Below are 24493 nucleotides of genomic sequence, written 5' to 3'. Positions count from 1 at the left end.
TTTGAAGGATCACAGACAGGTTCACTACATACTGAGTTCAGGACATAGACGCAAACTCCACTATAGACTATTATCGACTATTACAGTCACTAAGGTTCCTGTAATATCCCTTATAGTCATGGAGGGCAGAGGTCCACATTGTCGGGAATCAGGTTTCCTGGAGTGCAATGCAGGAAGCAAGTGAAAAGCTTAACTGTTGCCACAGCTTAGCCAAGTGGTGGAAAAAGACTGCCGCAATTCCACTGGAGGATTGCACGATCGTGAGACTGGGAGGGCATGAAACAATGAGGCAGTCTATGTCTCAGGGTCACCTGCTGTCACCAGATGAGCACCTGTGCGATCGACACCCATTGTGTCTGAGGGCCCAGCGAGATCAATGTCCTCAGCAGACGCTTGAATCTCTACCTGATCCTCAGACAGAGCTTGTAGGTAGTGGAGGTGTGGATGCCACTGTAGTGCCTTGGTTCTTGGCGGTCTTTTCTTTTTGATTTCCCTCACTGCTCCTTAGGGTTGTGTGGCTGGGAGTGCTTCACTGATTCAGTCTCAGGGACTGAGGAGGACCGTGAAGCCCTACAACCAGTTACCTGTGGTTCCTTCAGCCACTGACAGGTGTCAACATTGCCACTGGCAGGAACCTGGGAAGGGAGCGACCCAAGGGATCCCTTCCTGGCAAGAGGAGCCGAAGAACACTTGCGCTACTCTGGCTGGGAAGTGGGGACTGACATTCCCGATGGTTTGGGGAGGTGGGGTGGGTGTTACTCCTGAAGTACATTGTGCAGGAGCAACAGGGAGGGAAGTGCCCCATCCATCAAGGGGGCAAGTGGAGTCTGACGGCTCAGAGCCAACTGTACGCGGAGGGACAGAAGATGATAGAACCACTGTCATAGCGACAGCGTAGTTTGACGTTACACGCACAGGATGTAGCCTCTCATTTTCTCCTAGCCTCAGTGTAGGTCAGTCTGTCCAGGGTCTTTTATTGTATTATTTTTCTTTCTTTCTGGAAAATTCTGCAGTGTGGCAATCAAGGCGAATGGTGCTTTCTGCAGTTGACACAGATGGGAGGCAGGGCACAGGGAGTATTGGGATGTCAAGTACATCTACAATCCCAACAGGTGACACGGGCAGTGCAGTGGGAAGACATATGGTCGAACTTCCAGCACTTAAAGACAGCATTGAGGAAGGGATATATGGCTTTAGGTCACAGCGGCAGACCATCACCTTGACCTTCTCGGGTAATGTGTCACCCTCTAAGGCCAAGATGAAGGCACCGGTGGCAACCTGATTATCCCTCCTAATAGATAGTAACTCTTTATGGTATTTTAACACTTCATTTTTGCATACATGATGCTGCAGCATCCTTTCTACAAGGTAACATTACAAAATGCCGCATTCTTGAGGTACTGGGGTTACCTACTGGCTCCCAGACGGTGAGTGCCATGTTGGCCTTAGATCAAGCTAGGCTACAAAACACCAACAACTCGGTCCCACGTTTACTAAAGAAAACATAGCAGATGGAAAGAAGTGCTTTGAGAAGACTCTAGGACACATCTCAAGGTGAAGACCGTACGGTAGCTATACAGTAGTGCTGTTCTAAGTTTGAAGCCAATCCTTTCCTTTTCCTATATTTAATGTACGTTTCCTCAGCTTTCACAAAAAGGTAGAACCAACAAGTTTTCTGAGAATGTTTGGACAGTTACAGTGTATGTACTGAGTAATAAAAGAAAATTATAGCCGCCTCGCCGAACTAGGCAATGCAATATTGTCATTCCAACAGTGACTGGATACATGTGAGCATGAACTGTAAAAAAATCTCTAGCTAAGAGATTATAAAAAATGATATCTTCAACCACAACTAATTTTACATTGGAGAGGTCTCCATTCCTCTTCTCCTAAACCACAAGATGAACTCAAAATATACCAACAATTATTTTCCATTTGTGTGCTTTCATTACCAACTAATGGCAGCTCTCAATGTCTATACCTGGATCAGAATAAAAAACTGACAGTTAAGTATGAAAGTGGAAAATTTGTTAGTTCACCATTTGGGACAAGGCCATTATGGCTCTGGCAACAGCTGTGACTTTCCTCATTGAGTTCATTCATGTCTTCCCTGTTTAAGTGCAGTATTGAGTTTGCTTTGCAGGACAAAAGTCTTATCCCTTTCTACACAATTTCAGAGTTACCTTCACGCTTTCCAAAAGCGGGGTGTATACGTGGACAACTAAAAAAAAATTCCCGGATTTCCCGGTTAAAAACACACTTTCTCCCGGGTGACAATATATTTTCCCTTATCAATTACTAGAATGGTTATGGCTTTATACACGGGCATACAATTTCCCAGCACTTTAGAAAACGAAACTCAGGGAAAAACACACATTTTGGAAATATCTTTGATGGGCAGCAACATGTACGTTGCGTATTTTTGTATAACGAAAGTATACATCGGAATGCCACCAAACACCACATGTTACTTTCCGAACCACTGAAATCGGGATTTCGATGCGTTTTTGTAAGCCGTTCGTAGCTCTAGTCACGTGATCTCGCCAGCCAATGACAGCGGATATTCAGAGGACATGTGATGTAGTCAGCCAACAGCAACATCACTCTTACCTAACATGAACACACAACAGGGAAAGTGAACAGTTTAAATTAATATACATAGTGCTTTTACAAGAAAAGCTTTCACATGTAATATTAGTCTCAAGATGCAAGAGAAGCTAAGCTTTCGCATATACTGTTTGTTTTTTTTTTTTTTTGCACATGTTACACTTTAAGATATATCACACAAATGTGCCAGTAAAATTTTTAATAATGACATAAATGTCTGATAATGAGAAATCTCTGATCTTCTGCGTTCGAAATTCTTCTAAATGGCACGTCCTCAAAGAGTTTATTTTTAAATGAGAGTCAAACGCTCTGTGATTTAATAAATTCATGGTACATTCTTGCACACAGCTCAACTTATGTAAAAGGATATTTACTTTGAAATTAACGCTTTTCAAACAACCATTCGCAATATTTTCCCGCGACCTGTTACAAATAGGTTTGTTTCAGCAGTTCATAGAGAGCGCAGATAACAGGCGACAAAGCGCTTGAGTAGTTATCATGACGTAGGAAGATCATAAATTATGTCATAACAGAAAGAAGACATCAGAGGAGGCTGCAAGAGCACCGGAATTTCGTGAACCTTATTAAATTGTGCACATATAAAGTGCATACTTAAAGGGCATATTCATATGTTCAGATTCCCAATGAAGTAGACCTCGACCTGATATTAAGCTTTTCAGTGTGGTTTTCGGGATGTACATTTTCTTGGAGGACCAGTACTGTATTATATCATATTTGGTTCTTTATTGTGGCATAATGCCATATGTGCTAGAAAATGAAAATGTGCACTTGAAATGCAGCGAACAGTTGAAACTAGCCAGTACTGTGGAATTAAACATATCGTTTCAAATACATTGACTGCCTCTGCGGAAAAGGTCAATAAAAGTCAAATTTCTTTAGCAAACAGACAAAAATATCTTCATTGTTCCGCAAGACGATTAACGCTTGACTGTCAGAAAGGCAGAAATAAAATAAAATCTGAAACTAATGACATATTTCAGGCTTCCGTAATTATCTGAATGTGTTTTAATTCACTTGATAGCTCCAGGCCACAGATATCCGTTTTGTTTTCATTTAACTTGAGAGTGAACGAAGGGGAAACAGCAAAAATCACTAAACGTAAACATGGGTCACGTGGAGACTACCCACTACGGCTCAGATTGCTCTGCGCATCAGCCCCGGATCTACGACATTTGCGAACCGGGTCAATACTAAAAAAATCGAATTTTCAAAATATGTTCATCTTGTAGCGCACATCTTTCTGAATAGTCAAACATAAAACAAATGTATTCAAGGAAACGTAAGATATATTATTTCGTCGTAAGTATGCCAAAGGGCAGTGCCACGCATCTTCATACAGCATTTTTCTACCGTACGTCCAAACTATATTCAGGAGAGTGGAAATTGAAATGTCCTGTGGTGCCTCTCCTGCTCCCAGTCGGCCAGTTTGACAGCCTGCCCCTCTTTAGAAAAATCTCTAGCGGATGGGATTATTTGTAATTGAGAGAACAAGAACTCTGCACAAAATCTGACCTCTTCATTGCCTATTAGTTAATAACTTGCTGTTTTGTGTGACATAAAATTAAATATAGGATATATAAAACCAATACTGACAAGAGATAAGCAAAAATTACATATTTCTTCAAACCTTAACTCCTAGCATTTTTTTCTCTCTAATCTTGCTACAGCTTTACATGGCGTGCTTTCCTCTCTGCGAAAGAATCTATTACCTCATCGAAGTTTGGCAAACGTTTTGCTAAATGAAAAGTCGAACTGTTGTTATCTAATACTGAAACAGCTGTTAATCCAAATAATACCCAAGACTGGTGCAGTTTCTCGAACTGATTACGTCTATTTTGACGCTGTCTGCTACATAAAAACAAAACAGGCCTTTCTAACATGGCAGCAATTTTGTAGCACACCAAATAAACAAGACTGTTTTGGCACAAGTGGCCATTTTTATAACATGACAGAATATCATCCAATAAGTACCAATATCAAATGCCTATTAGGCCTACTACAAGCAAAAAGCTTTATGTTAGGAAATAGTTTCACATTTCATTCATACGCACCAGCTTCTCAAGCACGAGATCGAAAAGTAGTATTACGAAATTTTTATATAAATTTGGAATCGTCTTATTCTTCCGTAATTTGTGCGATGTCCCCATTTCTTCTCCTTCCTCGTTCTAACAAACAATCTTATCACTAATTCTGTAGCTATTGCTGCCACTGTCAAAATTTGTTCACCAATTAACTTCACTAACCCTGCCAGAATCCCAGGTTTAATTATCCCGCGATTATTTTCTGGTTAGGCGTTATTACGCGTTTTCCGCGTTACTTCCAGAATAGAACTTAGGCTGCTGCTAGCCGGGGACTGTACTACTGGTCCTTACTGGTGTAGCGATCTGGCCAAAAATTTTCTGTAAAAATTTCGTTTTCTTGGATACACCTAGAAGATAATACGTAATCTTTCTCACATGTTATTCCTGTCAGTCATTTATTTCCATTCTGGTAGTCTGAATCTACGGATTTCGCTAGTAATTACTACAACGCTGATCATTCAAAACCCAATCAACCACATAATCAGACAGCGATAGGCATTCATCCGTTCGGCTTTACTCCCTCAGCTCGTATAGCCCCGTCCCCTTTTGTCTGCGGAAAGTTTATTTCTAGATGCTACGAGGATTCCCCTGACAGTGACATCACGTACACTGTGCATGCATTCAAAAATCAACTTATGAATAATTCAGAAATCAACAATAAGTGTGTTCAAAAATGTTCAAAAACCAACAGGGAAGCGTTTCAAAATCATATGAATAGTCGATAGGCAAATGTGCACTAGATGCTAGGTGCTTTGTGAAACAAGTTTTTTTCCTCAAGAATATAAATTTGGCACCCCCTTTTCCCGGCAGCATCTATCTGCTTGCTGCGACTGCTTGTACAGCCAACAGCCACATGCCTGTAGCCAGAAGCGGGAGAATCTACTACTCAAACGTGACTTAACTGCGCATGCGCATGAGCCCACGCGTAACTGATAAAACAAATCAATGTAAAAAGTTGCGACTTCACGCTCATTGGAGGCAATTTGTTGTTATGAAGCACAGCATAGTTTTCCTAAAGCCTCTGACATTTTCAATTGGCAGACGCATGCATGAGCACTGTGTGTCGTTGTTGTATATGGCGCATTTCCTTTGCAATTTTAGTTATTTTCATTTTTTCTCTCATTTATGTTTTCCTTGTTTAAGTATTATTCTGCAGTAGCGGGATAGAGTAATATCCTTTGATAGAGTATCGGTTCTTACCAGTCATAATTGCAAAAATGTAACTGAAAACTAAAACAATGAAAAATTCCCGAAATTCTAAAAATATACCGGGTTTTTCCAGATCTCCCGGGTCGTATAGACCCTGCAAGACTTCAAATACAAGACGGGCATATAACAAATCACAAAAATCATATTAAGGGCAGCAGTTGTCATCCAAAGCTGACTTAAATGGCAGATGAGGTAGCAGAGTGATAACTGTGGAGAAGGCAGAATGCACGACCAGACCAAACTCTTGCTCCGATTGGTTGTTGCTTGGTAGCTGCCCTGTGAACAACTAGTTGTCAGTCACTTTGTTATTTTGCTCCAAGTACAGTCACCTTTAGTCTACAACTCAACTGGTAATTACTCAAATTCTGCAAGAGTCTTTCCTTCCTGCCACTCTTACTTCCTTTTTACAGCACAAGATGCCTACCACCTATCATGCTAAAACCATACATTGTGGTACCACTTGTCAGGTTTGAACCATGATGTCAAGATAGCCAACACCTTTATTTTAATCTTATGCAATATAGGGACCACAATGTCACTCATTATACAAACAAAAACACATAACATGAACATTCAACTGAAGAAATAACATGAAATGATCCAACCAATTTTGAGAATTAGGGGTTTTTGAGCTGGGACAAACAAAATATATGACCCCGAATGAGATTTTCACTCTGCAGTGGAGTGTGCGCCGATATGAAACTTCCTGTCAGATTAAAACTGTGTGCCCGACCGAGACTCGAACTCGGGACCTTTGCCTTTCGCGGCAAGCCCTCTACGATCTGAGCTACTGAAGCACGACTCATGCTTGGTACTCACAGCTTTACTTTGTGCTTCGGTAGCTCAGATGGTAGAGCACTTGCCCGCGAAAGGCAAAGGTCCCGATTTAGAGTCTCTGTCGGGCACACAGTTTTAATCTGCCAGGAAGTTTCAAAATACATGACAATCGTAATAATGAAGGAATACTAATACTAAAGCAAACCTACAACAAACAAAATCCTCAGCAATCAACAAAACCACACACAAATAAGTCTGTGGTACCATGAAGGCAAAACTACCTCAGGTGACTAATACTGAAAACCTTACCTCACCAATGTAAGCAAAACAACTCCACAATACATACTAAACATAATTCAATATAATTACCAACACAATCCAAAAATACATAAAAAGTTGCATTAACAACAATTCTGATATTCAAGAGATACACAAGCGCTTGGTTAATGCACACCATACCGTCCCCTACAATGATAAGTATTGTATGCAACCTTTTTTTTGTGGATATCAATTATGGTGTTTACAATGAATCACTGGACATTGTACATTAATTGTTAAAAAGTTTCTACAGCCTAGACCTTGATTTCCCAATTACTAGTGCTTTGCATTTCGAATACTGTATCACCTTCGATGAGCATCTTAATCCCACAATAACAATATTTTACACACCTTGATGGTAATGTGGAATATCTTAACTCGCAGAACTACTTTATCATAACCACCATGAATGCACCAAAAATACAGCATGCACACAGCACACAGCTGTCCCAAATGAGGCAGCACACCTGCTACTTTATTTCCACCACATCTAAATTAGTGAAATGTTGTGATTGTTAAACAGCCTGCCAGTCAACTTCTCTAAAGTACTAAGATTGGTTGGTTGGTTTGTGGGATTAAAGAGATCAGACTACTATGGTCATCGGTCCCTTGTTCCATAAAAACTAAAACCACCCGAAGAGAATAAAAAACGAACAACAGGAAAGACAGCAGATGGAACAGGACATGAAATACTCTGACAGAGACCAGACAAAACAAATTAAAACACACAGTGTGACGGTGGTTGGCCGACCGTAGAGAAAAAGAGGGAAAAACCAACCACCAAGAACACTTTAAAAACTCAGTTTAAAATCACAGGCTAAAAGCCAGAATCAACACTAAAAAACTCAGATTAAAGGATAAAAACTCCCTGCCCGAATAAAACACAAAACCAAGTCCACCATGGCAGAGTCATATGATAAAAGAGCAGAGAGCGTGTCAGGCATTGCAAAAGTCTGCCTGAGCACAGTTAAAAGGGCGCACTCCGACAGAATATGGACCACCGTCAAGGACGCCCCACAACGACAAAGAGGGGGATCCTCACGACACAGTAAGTAACTGTGCACGAGTCGGGTGTGGCCAAAGCGGAGCTGACAAAGGACGACTGAGTCCCTGCGGTTGGCTTGCATGGATGACCGCCACACAGTCGTCGTGTCCTTGACGGCACAGAGTTTGTTAGGGGTGGTCAGACCGCGCCATTCAGCATCCCAAAACGAGAGTACTTTGCGGCGTAATAGTGCCCGCAAATCAGCCGCCAGGAGGCCAATCTCCAGAGATGGCGCACTGGTGGCCTCTTTCGCCAGGCGGTCAACGGTTTCATTTCCGTGTATCCCAACATGGCCCGGGGTCCAAACAAAGACCACAGATCTGCCGCAACGGGCAAGACTATGCAGGGACTCCTGGATAGCCATCACCAGACTAGAATGAGGGAAACACTGGTCGAGAGCTTGTAAACCGCTCAGGGAATCGCTACAGATAACGAAGGACTCACCTGAGCAGGAGCGGATATACTCTAGGGCACGAAAGATGGCGACCAGCTCACCAGTGTAAACACTGCAGCCAGCCGGCAACGAACGTTGTTCGGAATGGTCCCCTAGAGTTAGTGCATAACCGACACGACCAGCAACCATGGAACTGTCGGTGTAGACAACGCCAGAGCCCTGATACATGGCCAGGATGGAATAAAAGCGGCGTCGGAAGGCCTCCGGAGGGACTGAGTCCTTCGGGCCATGTGCCAAGTCGAGCCGAAAGCAAGGGCGAGGCACACACCACGGGGGTGTACGCAGAGTGGCCTGGAAAGGAGGTGGAACAGGGAAACACCCAAGCCAGGAAAAAAAGCTGTTTGATACGTACGGCGATCGGACAACCCAACCGGGGCCGACATTCTGGCAGATGAACGACTGACTGCGGGAAGAGGACACGATAATTTGGATGCCCGGGCAAGCTAAAAACATGGGCAGCATAAGCAGCCAGTAATTGTTGGCGTCGTAACCGCAGTGGAGGGACAGCTGCTTCCACAAGTATGCTGTAAACAGGGCTGGCTCGGAAGGCACCAGTTGCAAGGCGTACCCCGCTGTGGAGGATTGGGTCCTGCACCCGCAACGCAGATGGGGATGCTGAGCCATAAGCCAGACTCCCGTAGTCCAGACGGGACTGGATTAACGCCTGGTAAAGCCGTAGGAGAGTAGATCGGTCGGCGCCCCACCTGGTGTGGCTCAGGCATCGCATAGCATTTAGATGCCGCCAACACGCCTGTTTAAGCTGCCGAATATGAGGCAGCCAAGTCAACCGGGCATCAAAAACCATCCCCAAAAACCTATGTGACTCCACCACTTTAAGAACCTCGCCGTCAAGATAAAGCCGCGGCTCCGGGTGAACAGTGCATCGCCGGCAGAAATGCCTAACGCAGGTCTTGGCTGCGGAAAACTGAAAACCATGCGCTACAACCTAAGACTGCGCCTTGCGGATTGTGCCCTCTAGCTGACGTTCAGCAGCTGCAATGCCAATAGAGCTGTAGTAAAGGCAGAAGTCGTCAGCATACAGGGAAGTGGAGACAGTATTTCCCACGGCCGCAGCGAGCCCGTTAATAGCTATTAAAAACAAACACACACTGAGAACAGAACCCTGTGGCACACCGTTCTCCTGGCCTTGGGAGGAACTATATGAGGCCGCGACGTGCATGCGGAAGGTATGATACGACAGAAAATTGCAGATATAGATCGGCAGAGGGCCCCGAAGACCCCATCCATGAAGCGTAGAAAGGATGTGATGACGCCATGTCGTATCATACACCTTCCGCATGTCGAAAAAGACAGCAACCAGATGCTGACGGCGGGCAAAGGCTGTACGGATGGCCGACTCCAGGCTCACCAGATTGTCGGCGGCGGAGCGGCATTTACGGAACCCACCCTGAGACGGAGCCAGAAGGCTTTGAGACTCCAGTACCCAATTCAAGCCCCGGCTCACCATCCATTCAAGCAACTTGCAAAGAACGTTGGTGAGCCTAATGGGACGGTAGCTGTCCACCTCCAAAGGGTTTTTCCCTGGTTCCAGAATGGGGACAACAAGACTTTCCCGCCATTGCGACAGAAACTCACCCTCGACCCAAATGCGGTTGTAAAGATCGAGGAGGCGTCGCTGGCAGTCCACTGAAAGGCGTTTCAGCATCTGAGAGTGGATGTTATCTGGCCCAGGAGCGGTATCAGGACAATCGGCGAGGGCACTTCGAAATTCCCACTCACTGAATGGAACGTTGTACAATTCAGGATGGTGAGTGCGAAAAGAAAGACTCCAACGTTCTATCCGCTCCTTAATGGAGCGGAAGCCCAAGGGGTAGTTGACAGAAGTGGAATTCATAGCAAAGTGCTCTGCCAAGCAGTTTGCAATGATGTTGGAGTCAGTCCAAACTGCTCCATTCAGTGAGAGCGCAGGGACACTGACAGGGGTCCGATAGCCATAGAGGCGGCAAATCTTGGCCCAGACCTGCGATGGAGTGACATGGAGGCCAATGGTGGACACATACCGCTCCCAGCACTCCTGCTTGCGTTGGCGGATAATGCAGCGGACTCGCGCACGCAGCCGTTTGAAGGCGATAAGGTGGTCGATTGAGGGATGTCGCTTATGACGCTGGAGCGCCCGCCGGCGAGCTTTAATAGCTTCAGCACTCTCAGGCGACCACCAAGGCACAGTCCACCGCCGAAGGGACCCAGAAGAACGGGGAATGGCAGATTCGGCGGCAGTAACGATGCCGGTGGTGACCGATTGAACCACTGCATCAATGTCATCGTTAGGGAGAGGCTCAATAGCGGCAGTGGAGGAGAACAAGTCCCAGTCAGCCTGATTCAGAGCCCATCTGCTGGGGCGCCCAGAAGACTGACGCTGTGGCAGTGACAGAAAGATCGGAAAGTGGTCACTACCACACAGGTCGTCATACACTCTCCATTGGACAGACGGTAAGAGGCTAGGGCTACAGATGGAAAGGTCAATGGCGGAGTATGTGCCATGCGCCACACTGAAGTGTGTGCAGGCCCCATCATTTAAGATCGAGAGATCGAGCTGCGCCAATAAATGCTCAACGGTGGCACCTCGACCTGTTGCCACTGACCCACCCCACAGATGGTTATGGGCGTTAAGGTCGCCCAGTAACAGGAAAGGTGGAGGCAATTGAGCTATCAGAGCAGCCAGGACATGCTGCGCGACATCACTATCCGGTGGAAGGTAAAGACTGCAGACGGTAACAGCCTGTGGCGTCCACACCCGAACAGCGACAGCCTCTAAAGGTGTGTTGAGAGGTACAGACTCGCTGTGAAGAGAGTTCAGGACATAGATGCAGACGCCACCAGGCACCCTTTCATAAGCTGCCCAGTTCTTATAATAACCCCGATAGCCACGGAGGGGTTCGCATTGCCGGAAACCAAGTTTTCTGCAGAGCAATGCAGAGGAAAGGGTGAAGGCTGATAAGTTGGCGGAGCTCAGCTAGATGGTGGAAGAAACCGCTGCAGTTCCACTGGAGGATGGTGTTGTCTATGGCTGAGAAAGGCTTGATGGGACTGGGAAGGGAGATTACGCCGCTGGGTCACCTGCTGCCTCCGATTTAGCACCTGTGATAGTGCTTTCCATGGCGTCTGATGGACCGGCGAGATGGAGGTCCTCAGCAGACGCCAGAATCTCCACCACATCCTCAGACGCAGAGTGGGAAGATTGAGGTGGGATGGCTGCCACCGCGAGTTCCTTGGGCTGAGAGCTCTTCTTGGGTTTCTCACGCCATTCCTTGGGTCGCACCGGCTGGGAGGGCTTCACCAATTCAGTCTCCGGGACGGAGGAGGATTGTGAAGCCCTACGACCAGCTGATAGCGGGCACTTACGCCATTGTCGGTCGTCAGGCTTCTCGCTGGCGGAAACCTGGGAAGGGAGGGACCCAAGGGACCCCTTGCGAGCGTGAGAAGCCGAAGAAGTTGGACACTTCTCCGGCTTAGAAGGGGGGACGGACGTCCCCGATGGGTGGGATGGTGTTGCTCCTGAGGTAGGTGGCGCAGGAGCAACCCGAGGAGTTTTACTACTCGTCGATCCGGCCACAATTGGAGAAACAGACAGGGCTAGCAAAGGTGTTGTAGCAGCAGCGTAGGAAGATGTCATTCTCACAGGATGGAGTCTGTCGGATTTCCTCTTGGCCTCAGTATAGGTCAGTCGGTCCAGGGTCTTGTATTCCATAATTTTACGCTCTTTCCAGAAAATTCGGCAGTCTGGCGAGCAAGGTGAATGGTGCTCCCGGCAGTTGACACAGATGGGAGGTAGGGCATATGGAGTATTGGGATGTGATGGGCGTCCGCAATCTCGACATGTGAGGCTGGAAGTGCAGCGAGAAGACATATGGCCGAACTTCCAGCACTTAAAGCACCGCATCGGGGGAGGGATATAGGGCTTAACGTCACATCGGTAGACCATCATCTTGACTTTTTCCGGTAATGTATCCCCTTCGAAGACCAAGATGAAGGCACCGGTAGCAATCTGATTTTCCTTCGGACCTCGATGAACGCGCCGGACGAAATGTACACCTCGGCGCTCTAAATTGGCGCGCAGCTCTTCATCAGACTGCAAAAGAAGATGCCTATGGTAAATAACTCCCTGGACCATATTTAAACTCTTATGGGGTGTGATCGTAACGGCAACATCCCCCAACTTGTCACAAGCGAGTAACCGTCGTGACTGGGCAGAGGGTGCCGTTTGTACCAGGACTGACCCAGAGCGCATTTTTGACAAGCCCTCCACCTCCCCAAACTTGTCCTCTAAATGCTCGACGAAGAACTGAGGCTTTGTGGAGAGAAAAGACTCCCCATCAACCCTCGTACAAACTAAGAAGCGCGGCGAATAACTGCTACTGCCATCCTGAGACTAACGTTCCTCCCACGGTGTGGCCAGGGAGGGGAACGTTTTCGGATCGTACTTCTGAGCATTAAACTAAGCCCGAGAACGCTTAGAGACTGCTGGCGGCTGGCCACCAGCGAGAGACGATGTACCACGCTTCATTGCGGGTCATCCGCCCTGATGCCACCTACTCCGACCAAGGGCCCTCCCCACAGGCGCCACCCAGCCACGGCAACAGCCACCTGGCAGGATGGCCGTTGCCGGGAGTCCCGATACCCAGGAGGATAGGCATCTACTCCTTGGCATACGTGGGGAGTTAACGGCGCAGGCGTCAGTAGAGCGATCCCTGTGTTTTCAGGGGGCTACAACCAACAGGGTACATGGCGGCCCCACCACAACGGACTGGCTACCGTGTTGGATGTTAGGTAACATGTGGTCCATGGTCGCCGTCGGTGCAGAAAGAGGCACTGCACAGTTCAAGGTGTTATCTGCACGCAGAAAAAGAGTCATGCCCAAGAGATGGAGAGCGGACAGGACTGCAGTTCAACGGTGTATAAGCTGGCGAAAGGTCTGATCGCAAGATGGACACAATGCACCAAGTAAGGTGCCCTTCCCCAATCGGCTCGCTCTTCGGAAAATTTTGAGAGATGGAGGTCAAACCCAACAGGGGACCATCATATAAGGCCGAAAAATTTGAGACTCCTTTTAGTCGCCTCTTATGACAGGCAGGAATACCGCGGGCCTATTCTAACCCCCGAACCCGAAGGAGGGTCTAAAGTACTAAAGAATTTAGAAATGTGTGGTGTGAAATTCAAGGCATTAAAATGTTCTGAAAGTGAACAGAGTTCAGAGAGTAGGAACAATATTACTTCAAGTGGATACAGCTGTGATGATGCAAATTTAGACAAATCTGTACCTTTGATTTTGATGCCAGATAATGAAATGCTGAATATTATATTAAATAAAATAATTATCAATGGGGAACTAGGAACAGTTGGAGGTCCAACACTGAAGCTATCCACAGGTGCTAGAGAGCATGACGGCACTATTCAAATTACAGCACTACAACTTTGCTATAATGTGCAGTGAGATGAACATTTTCCGCTCACTGCAACGATAATTCCGGGTGAAGGTGGAAAAGAAGAGTTCCTCCAGAGTACAGTACTGATAATCTAATGCAGATACTATCTAGTGACTAGACAGAAGCACACAAATAGCATTACTACCCAATTATAAACGAATACAGAGGAATCAACATCCAGACTCCATAGCAACAAATCTGCGGGAGTGTGGAGAAAGAGGAGAGGTTATGTCCAAATTTAAACAAAAGAAGTTAAAACAAGAGGGGAAAAAAATGAGCAAAACAACTAGGCAAATGAAAATAGATGAAACCAAATACTTGCAATGAAGAAAGTGGCAAAATGATTGATTAGCAATTAAGTCATGATGAGCAAAAGTTGTTCAATAATTACAATAAATTTAAATCACATGAATTAGCCATTTAACTGTATGACTAAGGAAAACAAAAAGAACAAAAGCCGCAGCATCTTTAAGAACAAATACAATAGGGTATAACGTTACGCCACAAAGTACAGAAAAAAGGGTGTGTCAGCAGATTTTTTGAAAAACATTATTGAGAAGGCTAAGGCACAATATTAAGAGCATTACAATTACAAGGTAAAATCAGATGCTCAGGGTAGGTATACACCTAAAACTAACACCCCCATGAGGCACACACACTGAACAAGTAATATCTTTTATTGATGGCATTCCTGTGGTATCATCTCAATATTGAAGAAGAAAGTCCAAGAGATTATGCTTGCCTTCTAGAATTGGCAACTTGACTAATCTTTAAAGACTATGTTGCCAACGGCAAAGTAAAAGATCAGCTAAACAAGGCATTTTTTGTAGGACCTTCAAAAGAGACAATTTAGGTTTCCACGCCCCAAAAAAGATAAAAGCCACCTTTGTGAGAGTCAAGTAAACAGGAAATGAAAATTTGGACTAAGATTTCAAAGTAAGTTATGATGTGCATGAGCAATACATTAAAGAAGTTTGCAATTGCTGAAAAATTCTCTGTGCATCATTTGACCTTCGGAATGAGTTGAATACGCCCCATGAGAACTTTGCTTTACTATTTGGGAAGGATTTCTCTATATAATTTTACTGCGTATGAAAGTAGGACTAGGAAAATATTATGTTGAATTTGTGATGAAACAGGAGGGGGGGGAATGAAATCTCCACAGCCACAGCCTTAATGATGTATCTAAAAAGATGTTCACTGTAATATGCAACCAACTGAAACCATTTCTATGTATAGTGACAACTTCATCAGTTATAACTATAAAAAAATATCCTTATGACACATACATTTCTAAAAACATCTTAATAACGATGTAAATAAAACACACATCCTTTCATTTTTCCCTCTCCTTCCCTCTTTCCTGACGAAGCAACTGCCAGTTGCGAAAGCTCGTAATTCTGTGTGTGTGTTTGTGTGTTTTGTTCATGTGCCTGTCTGCCGGCGCTTTCCCGCTTGGTAAGTCTTGGAATCTTTGTTTTTAATATAAAAACATCTTAATATATAAAAGAAATTTAATTATCTAAAAAGTCTGTTGGTGAACAAACTTTTACTTCAAAACAGAATTAAAGACATTGGCTAAATGAAGGAGGTAGTGAACATACTGTGACACTTTTGCATACTTCCAAGATTGAGCTAATCTCAATGAACAAAAACTAAATAAGTGTTTGTAAAAAAAGGTCACGTAAATGGTTAAGCAAGTGAATTTATTCTTCGTGACATAAAAGTGTTAAGGTCAAGTTGCTCTTTAAGACTAAGTTCTTTCTACTAAGTGTGATCTGCAGAAATTGTGCAAATACTTTGGTGAATATCGTTCCTAGATTACTGTGGACACCTGATCAGATACAGAAGAGGAGGATGACATTCCAGAAATGCAGGAATAAAGAATAATTCCCTTATTAGGATTCAAATAATATAATTCTACAATTTTTTACTTGGGGTCAATTCCGTACTCAGTGGCCTAATTTCGGAAAAAGTTTCTGCACGACTTTCACGTATTTACTGAAATTGTGTGAGGACACTCATACATGTTCCCAATGAACATTAGCAATGTTTTAATTCTGGCAAATTAATACTTGAATTCAGTAATTAGTTTGGCCCCACAGAGCATCTATCTATAGTGTTCCCCTGAGTTTTCACCAAATTTGAGACATCGATGGGTCGTCTGAATAAAACTGAGAAAGTACTCGATTCAGAGAAAATTCTCAGGTTCACATGAATAAAGTGGGTCAGAGAATACACTTCACCTGAAAATGTTCTCAGCTTGAGTATCAGGGTGTGGGAATGCACTCATCACGATGAACATTCACCAATTTCATACAACTAAAACTAGTGAAGTTCCTTAAAAGCAGACAACGTTCTCCATTTTATTTGAAGGAAGCTCTGCAGCATATTTTGAGCTGAGTAAGTTCTGTTGAGGTTAAGTTCCACAGAAGTTTTTTTAAGTAAAAATGGCTGAATTTCTGTGGCTCAGAAGGCAATAAAAGATATATAAAGTAAAAAATACTGAAGAGAGATACTGTAGAATTTTATGAGGGTTTTGTGATAAAAATATTATTTGGCTTGTTAACTTCCTTTCCAAAAATGATAAAAGAAGAGGGGATGATCTTTAAAATGAAATTAATGTGAATACATACATTTTTGTGCTAGTTAGACAAATTTTCAGGCTGATGTTCGAGAATACTTAGATTTACACCAGACAACTATGCTGCTGACATTTTCAGATGTAGACCATCATTTTCTCACATCATAAAACTATTTCGAAAAGTTAGAAATAAGTAGATAGATCAGAAAAACTAGTAACTAATAAACCTAGTGATGTGCTTGTCATAACAAAACCATACGCACAGATGAACAGACCATTGTGTGTCACAGTCAACACAAATTATCTATAGTTTGAAGAATAGGACAGTTCAAAGTTTGGAAAATCTACAATATAAGGAAAAAGAAATGCCACTCAATGTAAATACAACATACTGAGTTTTAGACAGGCACAAGGAAAAGGCACTTACATATCAGCTTTCGGCCAAAGCCTTCACCAGGAAAGGAGAAACACATGCACAGCTGCCATCTGCAGCTTGGACTGGACCTTGGCGTCCTGGCCCGGGCCAGAGAGAGAGAGAGAGAGAGAGAGAGAGAGAGAGAGAGAGAGAGAGAATGTACTTCCTTTTTCTGACCTTGACCCCGTATGCTGGCAAACAGCACTTCACTGTTCCCCACATACACCTTGCTCTCCCTCTGCCTCCACACATCAACCACCTCCTTACCCGAAACCACCCACACTACTTCTCTCATCATACACATTTGCTCACAGTCTGGTCTTGGCAGTCACTGACAGTGGTCATCTGTGTGAGATGATCTGCATAATAGTCTGTTGTGCATTTCTGCAACTCCACATCTCTGTTATATAGTTAGTAGCAATCTATCCTTTTCATGATATCATTATTGCATCCTGGATGTTCCATTGTTTGACTTTTTCTGTATTGTTAATAGTCCAACCTGGAGTTTCCAGTTTTGAGTAGAAAAAAAATTGAGGTATACTTAAAATTTCTTTTGCATAACTTCAATAACAAAACTTTCCTGTGTGTCGGAAATTCAATAACATTGTCAGAAAATGCATTTTCATGCACCATCCATAAACATTTTAATACTTTGTTGGTGCACACAAAAACAATATCTAAACATAGTGCAACTTTTTCAGAACACAGTGACATCACTTCCATATCTGTACCCTGAATAGTTTGCCTGTTAGAGTGAGTTTACTGAAATTTAAGATAACCCGTGTGTTCTACCCCAGACACAGCAGACTACACACATACTGAGAACCTTCTCGAGGATGAGTGGAGGTAATTAGAAGGAACTCTACCATGGAATATGCTTCCAACTCTCTATTCATATGAAACAGAGAACTTTCTCTGAGAATGTTCTCTAGTGAATTTCTCTTTTTTATTCATATGACCCATCACATCCAGCAATAATTTTTTGAAAGAAACAAAACTAGGTCATCTTTTACAACTTTTTGTGCACACTTAACCGAAACAACAATAAAAAGTATTTTCTGCACAATTTCCATACGGATGATTTCAGCAAAGTCAGCTGACGAAAGAGACATGAAAAGAATTTTAAGATTAGCTTCTTATATCTCTAGAAGTAATTGCACAATAAACCTGAAGTTGCGCACATATTAAATACAAGATCTTAGAATATAAAACTTCATTCTCCTACCACTTTCCAATAAACTACAAACTGAACACAAAATTGACAATTTTTCAAAAAATGCCAAAAATAGCTATTTTGCCCACTTTTACAAAAAACCAAAAAGGATTCATTTGCAAACTCTCTTAAACTACGGTCATTAAAAAGAATATTCTCAATCATATAAAAACTAGAACTCGTTTTGCAATGCTAGCATATAAGGCCACAAACAGCAGCGAAAAAGTGGAGTTGCATGAAAATGGGTCCATAATCCTTTCTGTGGAAGATATGAAATGTCCCAACAGCTAGGAAATCAGCATTTTAAAATCTTATCTAGGGCATTCAGTGGCACAAAATTATTTTTATAAAAATTAAATGGAACTGAATGAGGAATCCAATAAACAGAAGAGTTTTTCTTATTTTGTGGCTAATAATTTGAGGCAATCGAGTTTGAAAAATAATTTTCTGGGTTCTGTCTTCTCAAAACAAACCCATCAGTAACATCTGTACAGCAGTACAGATTTCCTATTGACATTCCACTGCAAATTAATAAAAGCTCTAGAACATTCAGGTAGCTTGAAGCAAACTTAAGTCTAGAGTTCTAAAAAGAGACCAGTTCAAGCTTTAGCCTCTGATACAGAAATTTATCATCAAACTTGGGACCCTGTGTAAAGAACCCCCCCCCCCCCCCATCAACTTGGGAACCTGTGACGTTGAAACCTAGTCATGGGTGCTGTTGCATAACTATCGGGGTGACCTTGATGGCAATGGGTACGTTGGTTTTCTCATTTTAAGAGAAACACTCAGTGGCTAAACCACTATGGACCATAACACATTTACATAACTTTTCATCAGTATACTGTTATTCCATATAAACCGCAAATTATGCCAACACAACTAGCACATCGATCATGCTACATAGTAAAAAGATATACTAATAATTTTCTATAACATTACCTCATTAAAAAAAAAGTCAGCAAGTTTGCTAAGATAAGAACTTCATCAAAATTTACCCAATGTGACAATGGTGTAACACTTGAAGGCTATTTATAGGATGTGTACTGCAGCTGTTTCACAACAATTTTACTACCATGATCCTCACTGCCTTGGTTATGCACATTTAACTGAAGTTTACAACTAGTTAGATTCTGTGGCTACATCAGAAAAATAGACAAATACATCACAACAAGTTGTAGCAAAAAAATGCTGTCTCTTTTGAAGTTTTTTTTAGTTATTCAGATTTTCTCTCACTTTCTAGTCATCAAGAATTGATATTACAGATCTCTGAGCACTAATCGACAGTAGGGCATAATAAATGATATCTCATTTAATCTGAGTACCAACAGAATATGAACCCATTTTCAATGTATCACCATCTGATTCTTTTTTAGCGCCGTATATACCCACACTATAAAGCCAAATCTAGTGTTTTACATGGTTTAGAACCTGATTTTTCAAATAAAAACTTTTTAAAGGAGTCTACAGAGTTCTTTAATGAGCCACAAAAATAGTCATTCGGGGTTATCAGAAAAATCTGTCTTCACCCTCAGTATGTAAACTATTTTAACAGAATAGGTAAATGAAATTTTATATTCTAGGTCCTTGTATTTGTAGGTTATTACATGCAAAGATTCAGGGCTATACTACAATTACTTCTGGAGATATAAAAAGCTTAACTTCACATATTTTTCCATTTGCATATGTTTTGGCCAATTTTGCAAGTTATCCTTATGAAAATGGCTCAGGAAAGAAAGCAAAAAATGTTGTACGACAAAATATTACGGGAAATGATGTGTGTCAAAGTTGCTGAAAACTCACACATACACTGTTTATAGCTGCACATGGGGATCAAACAAATGACTATCAGCGGAATTATTGCATTAGTGATCTTGAAACTTTACCAATGTCCACTGGGAACATTTGCAATATTTATACAACATTTCATCAAAATCTGTGCTGGTCACGGGGGAACCTCTAGACCACTTGGGATGGAATGGCCGTTGATATACTGAAATGTTAGTAATTATCACAATTTTGTTTCACTTCAGAGGCAGTATCGGGTTCAATAATGTTACAGTTAGTAATAATTAAATTAGTTAACATTTAAAATATTTTTTCAGCAATCACCACCTACAACTTAAAATTTTCTAAACCCCAGTAAAATGTTTCTTTACTGCCAGTGCCTATAGATTTCAATGCTACCAAATGAAATCTTACACATTTTACAATTTTTTTACCAATTGAAACTATATCTAAAATTATATTAAAAACAAAGATTCCAAGACTTACCAAGCGGGAAAGCGCCGGCAGACAGGCACATGAACAAAACACACAAACACACACACAGAATTACTAGCTTTCGCAACCGATGGTTGCTTCTTCAGGAAGGAGAGGGAAAGACGAAAGGATGTGGGTTTTAAGGGAGAGGGTAAGGAGTCATTCCAATCCCGGGAGCGGGAAGACTTCCCTTAGGGGAGAAAAAGGACAGGTGTACACACACACACACACACACACACACACACACACACACACACACACACACACACACACACACACACACACACACACACACCTTTCCCTCTGCTTCCTGAAGAAGCAACCATCGGTTGCGAAAGCTAGTAATTCTGTGTGTGTGTGTTTGTGTTTTGTTCATGTGCCTGTCTGCCGGCGCTTTCCCGTTTGGTAAGTCTTGGAATCTTTGTTTTTAATATATTTTTCCCATATGGAAGTTTCTTTCTATTTTATTTATATCTAAAATTGCACGTATGACAGCCCCCCCCCCCCCCCGACAATCATTGTGGTGACACACTGAGCTGTAGTGCAGCTTGAGGTCTAGGTTGGATTGGATGTTGGCAATGTGGCTATGAGATGGCGAAGCCAATGAAAGTGAAAGAAGAAAATCTAGTTGTAACAAATTGACTGGTAGCAATGGCCAATTTTACACCTCAGCCACATTGACAAATGGAAGGGGGGGTCCAATATGTAACTATTAGCAAAACTACGTCAAATGATTTTTTCACAGTTACTTCACATATGCTTGGAGAGTTGGTGCTTACGCTGTTAACGAGATGTACAGAACACCATAGGTTGTCCTAACACCATCACATACACACACCCCTGGCATGAGATGCAGCAACTTTGGTCTATCTTGTACTTTCTCCACGAACATAACCCTTCATATAACCAGCAATTAAGCCAAACAATTGTACGAATTTAATTGTGTTCAACATGTCGGCTCGCTCTGTTGAATGCAGAGACCTACTCATGAACTCCTTTATCAGATCCGTAACTAACGGAAAACTAACTATAAGAACTCCAAACAAACAACACACCTTACTAATAATTCCAAACTCTAAAACTAATCAACTACCCACAACTGACAACAAATAATTCAACAAACTGCAACAGCCTCTTCCAATATTCTTCTTGCAAATATCATTCCGAGTACACTAGTCACTAACAAATCAGAAATAAACATTCAATACTAGGGAGTGGCTCCACATAAACACGATCCACCTCACAACCACGCATCGCCATGACATCACTTGTCAGTGCACCGGGAGGTACTGCAAACTTCAGCTGACCCATTCTCATTAAATGACAATATAAGATAAAAGATAAACTAATTCAAGAACAGAATCTGACACTACATAGGTAGCACAGAACAGAACATACGGACAGACACGCGTGTATTATTAAAGTGAAACTTTCTTCACGTGTCATTGCACCTTCTAACCCTCACATATGATGGCACCCAACAGCTAAACAACAACAACAGGAATGAAAATGCCAGTTCAATGAACTCTTGGCAATTTTAAGCAGTATACTGGTTAAAACTATTTCATGCTGAGCATTTTGTTTAGTCAGCTGAAAAATGTAGCACACTGTTACGCAAGCAAATATAAAGAAACTAGTGTGCCAATATACATCCTTAGAAATGAAATTAAGCCTCAACACAATAAAATAAGCATTGAATCAAGTCAATCATTAAAAAATAAATAATTGCATGTAACAATCTTCTGATGTGGGTTAAAATAATCCCAAACGTTTTGGCACTACCATTTGATGCACAGTACAAACTTGTGATAGAAGTTGTTATGGCTCAATGTTTTAAGTTTTTTTTTTCTGCAGCCTATACATTTTATTATCACAACCAATAATAATAATCTTCAACAGTATTTTTTGATAAGATGTTCAGCACCCAAATAAATATGTTCCAACTGTAAAATGTTTTCACTCGTCCTTATCACTTTGGAGCTATGTGAAAAAAAAAATCAACAGTTGCTTCATATGACACTAAATAAAAAAGTCTTAAAGTCTAAAATTTCAACAAATTACTGCACAAGAAAAGCTATTTTAATAAGAATTACCTCCACTTTTTATCGCTTCTTCAATGAAATCAGCAGCTTCCTCAAAGTATAAAGCAATATTTGTAACTGGTAAATCTTGGAGCTGAAGTCCCATATACTTTATGCCTGAATCTCTATAATAATCTCTGCTTGTATTTACCATTCCAAATCTGTTGCCTTCTGCAGTATTCAGAACATGAGTGACACCGATCTTTCTTAGATATTGCTTGTTTTTTGCGGCACCCCTAATGGACGAACAAAATATTTCACACTTAAGGATCACAAGAGGACATTCAGTAATTTCTAAGCGTTTAAATTTTATTCACGAAAAGAAACTATAAATCAAGGTCTCACCCACAGAACAATAGGCCTATACCTAAACGCTCATTGCATAAATAGAAATATGTACATTTCAAGGCCATGGTCCTTTATAATACAACAAGCTCCATCTTCCAGACAAAATTTACAGCATCCCTCAAACATGCAGGGAAGTATTCTGTGAGCATTACCCACAAAAAAAAATAAAAAATAAAAAAAAAAACACAAAATGACAGTACTTACGCATCTCCTATGAGGATATTTGGGTAAACTTCGTCACAGTCGACACCTAGCATGATCCTGTCTTCCAAATCCACACGCCGACTTTCTGAACCAGGCAAAGGTCTGAATACAGTTTTCGTCGAATGAATGACACTTAATAAAGCATGTTCAGTTGTCTCGTCTCCGTTATTGAAATAACCAATTGGGTGCTGAAAAAAATATCTTTACATTCGTAAACTGTTCAATAGCATTAAACAACACTCAGGTATCGTTCACCACAAACCTTATCACGCCAAGACATCATTTTGCAACACCAACGGCTAACTACGTTCAACAATACTACTGTATTCTTAAAACCTTCCCATCTTTGGACAGTTCCACCACCAACACCATTTGACTAAGCCCGTGATGAAAAAAAATATATCTATCAAGACTACATCGTAGCAAGGTCTTTGGTTATAAAGTTACACAACACGTCCAGAGATACTGTTTGTGTTGTGCATTCTTTCAAATTTTGTCGTCGGTGAGCAACACATATCAATTTCAATAACTGTTGCACTATTTTATATTACGAAATGCTGCGAGACAGGATTGAATATATGCTTAATACTCTTAATGAAGGACGAGTTGAGAAAAAATGGAATATCATGTACAACTTCTCGTTAGTACCAACACTTGAAACATGGGCACCGATTCAGATTCTAGCAATTTGACATGATTGCGTAATGTTATTATTTTAAACAAATCAGACGTATTTCTCAAATTGTTCAAATATATGTGTGCATTATGTGAAATTTTATCCAGTTTTGTCATTCTAATTTGGTGCTGGCTGTGTGGTGCGAAAACACTAAATGTCATTTTTGAAGAAATAAATTTTGATTAGAAGTCGCTTGTGAGGAACGGTGTCAAAAGCTTCCCGGAAATGTAGAAATACGGAATCAACTTGAGATCCCCTGTCGATATTGGCCATTACTTTGTGCGGATAAAGAGCTAGCTGCGTTGCACAAGAACGATGTTTTCTGAAACCATGCTGATTACGTATCGTTCCCTTCGAGGTGATTCATAATGTTCGAATACAGTATATGCTCCAAAACCCTACTGCAAACCGACATCAATGATATAGGTCTGTAGTTAAATGGATTACTCCTACTACCCTTCTTGAACACTGGTGCGACGTGCGCAATTTTCCAATCTGTGGGTACAGATCTATCGGTGAGCGAGCGGTTGTATATGATTGCTAAGTAGGGAGCTATTGTATCAGCGTAATCTGAAAGGAACCTAATCGGTATACAATCAGGACCTGAAGACTTGCCCGTATCTAGCGATTTGGGCAACAGCCTACACACACCCGTTCGTCCTCTGTTAGAATATTGCTGCGCGGTGTGGGATCCTTACCAGGTGGAATTGATTGATTGACTGATTTTTATTGTTGTAGAGACCTCAGAGATCATCTG

At 42.1% G+C, this 24493-nt stretch overlaps 2 protein-coding genes across 2 annotated transcripts in view; one reads left to right on the top strand and one right to left on the bottom strand.

The window, feature by feature from the left end:
* LOC126272704 (dual specificity protein phosphatase 3) overlaps positions 1 to 23504 on the bottom strand; it is a 35230-nt gene extending 11726 nt beyond the window's left edge. The window contains exons 1-3 of the mRNA XM_049975740.1: positions 23323 to 23504; positions 23061 to 23248; positions 22521 to 22744 (exon numbers count right to left, since the gene is read on the bottom strand). Of these exons, the coding sequence (XP_049831697.1) occupies positions 22521 to 22744; positions 23061 to 23248; positions 23323 to 23343 (433 nt within the window). The 5' untranslated portion in view covers positions 23344 to 23504. The remainder of the gene's footprint in view (positions 1 to 22520; positions 22745 to 23060; positions 23249 to 23322) is intronic.
* Positions 23505 to 23533: 29 nt separating this feature from the next.
* LOC126272699 (intraflagellar transport protein 74 homolog) overlaps positions 23534 to 24493 on the top strand; it is a 205929-nt gene continuing 204969 nt past the window's right edge. Inside the window, exon 1 of the mRNA XM_049975734.1 lies at positions 23534 to 23562. The gene's annotated coding sequence lies outside the window, so the exon portion shown is untranslated. The remainder of the gene's footprint in view (positions 23563 to 24493) is intronic.

This window comes from Schistocerca gregaria, chromosome 5 (assembly GCF_023897955.1).
Source record: "Schistocerca gregaria isolate iqSchGreg1 chromosome 5, iqSchGreg1.2, whole genome shotgun sequence".
NCBI classification, from domain to species: Eukaryota; Metazoa; Arthropoda; class Insecta; order Orthoptera; family Acrididae; genus Schistocerca; species Schistocerca gregaria.
The sequence above is the reverse complement of the archived record's forward strand: the minus strand, read 5'-3'. Positions and strand labels throughout refer to the sequence as shown.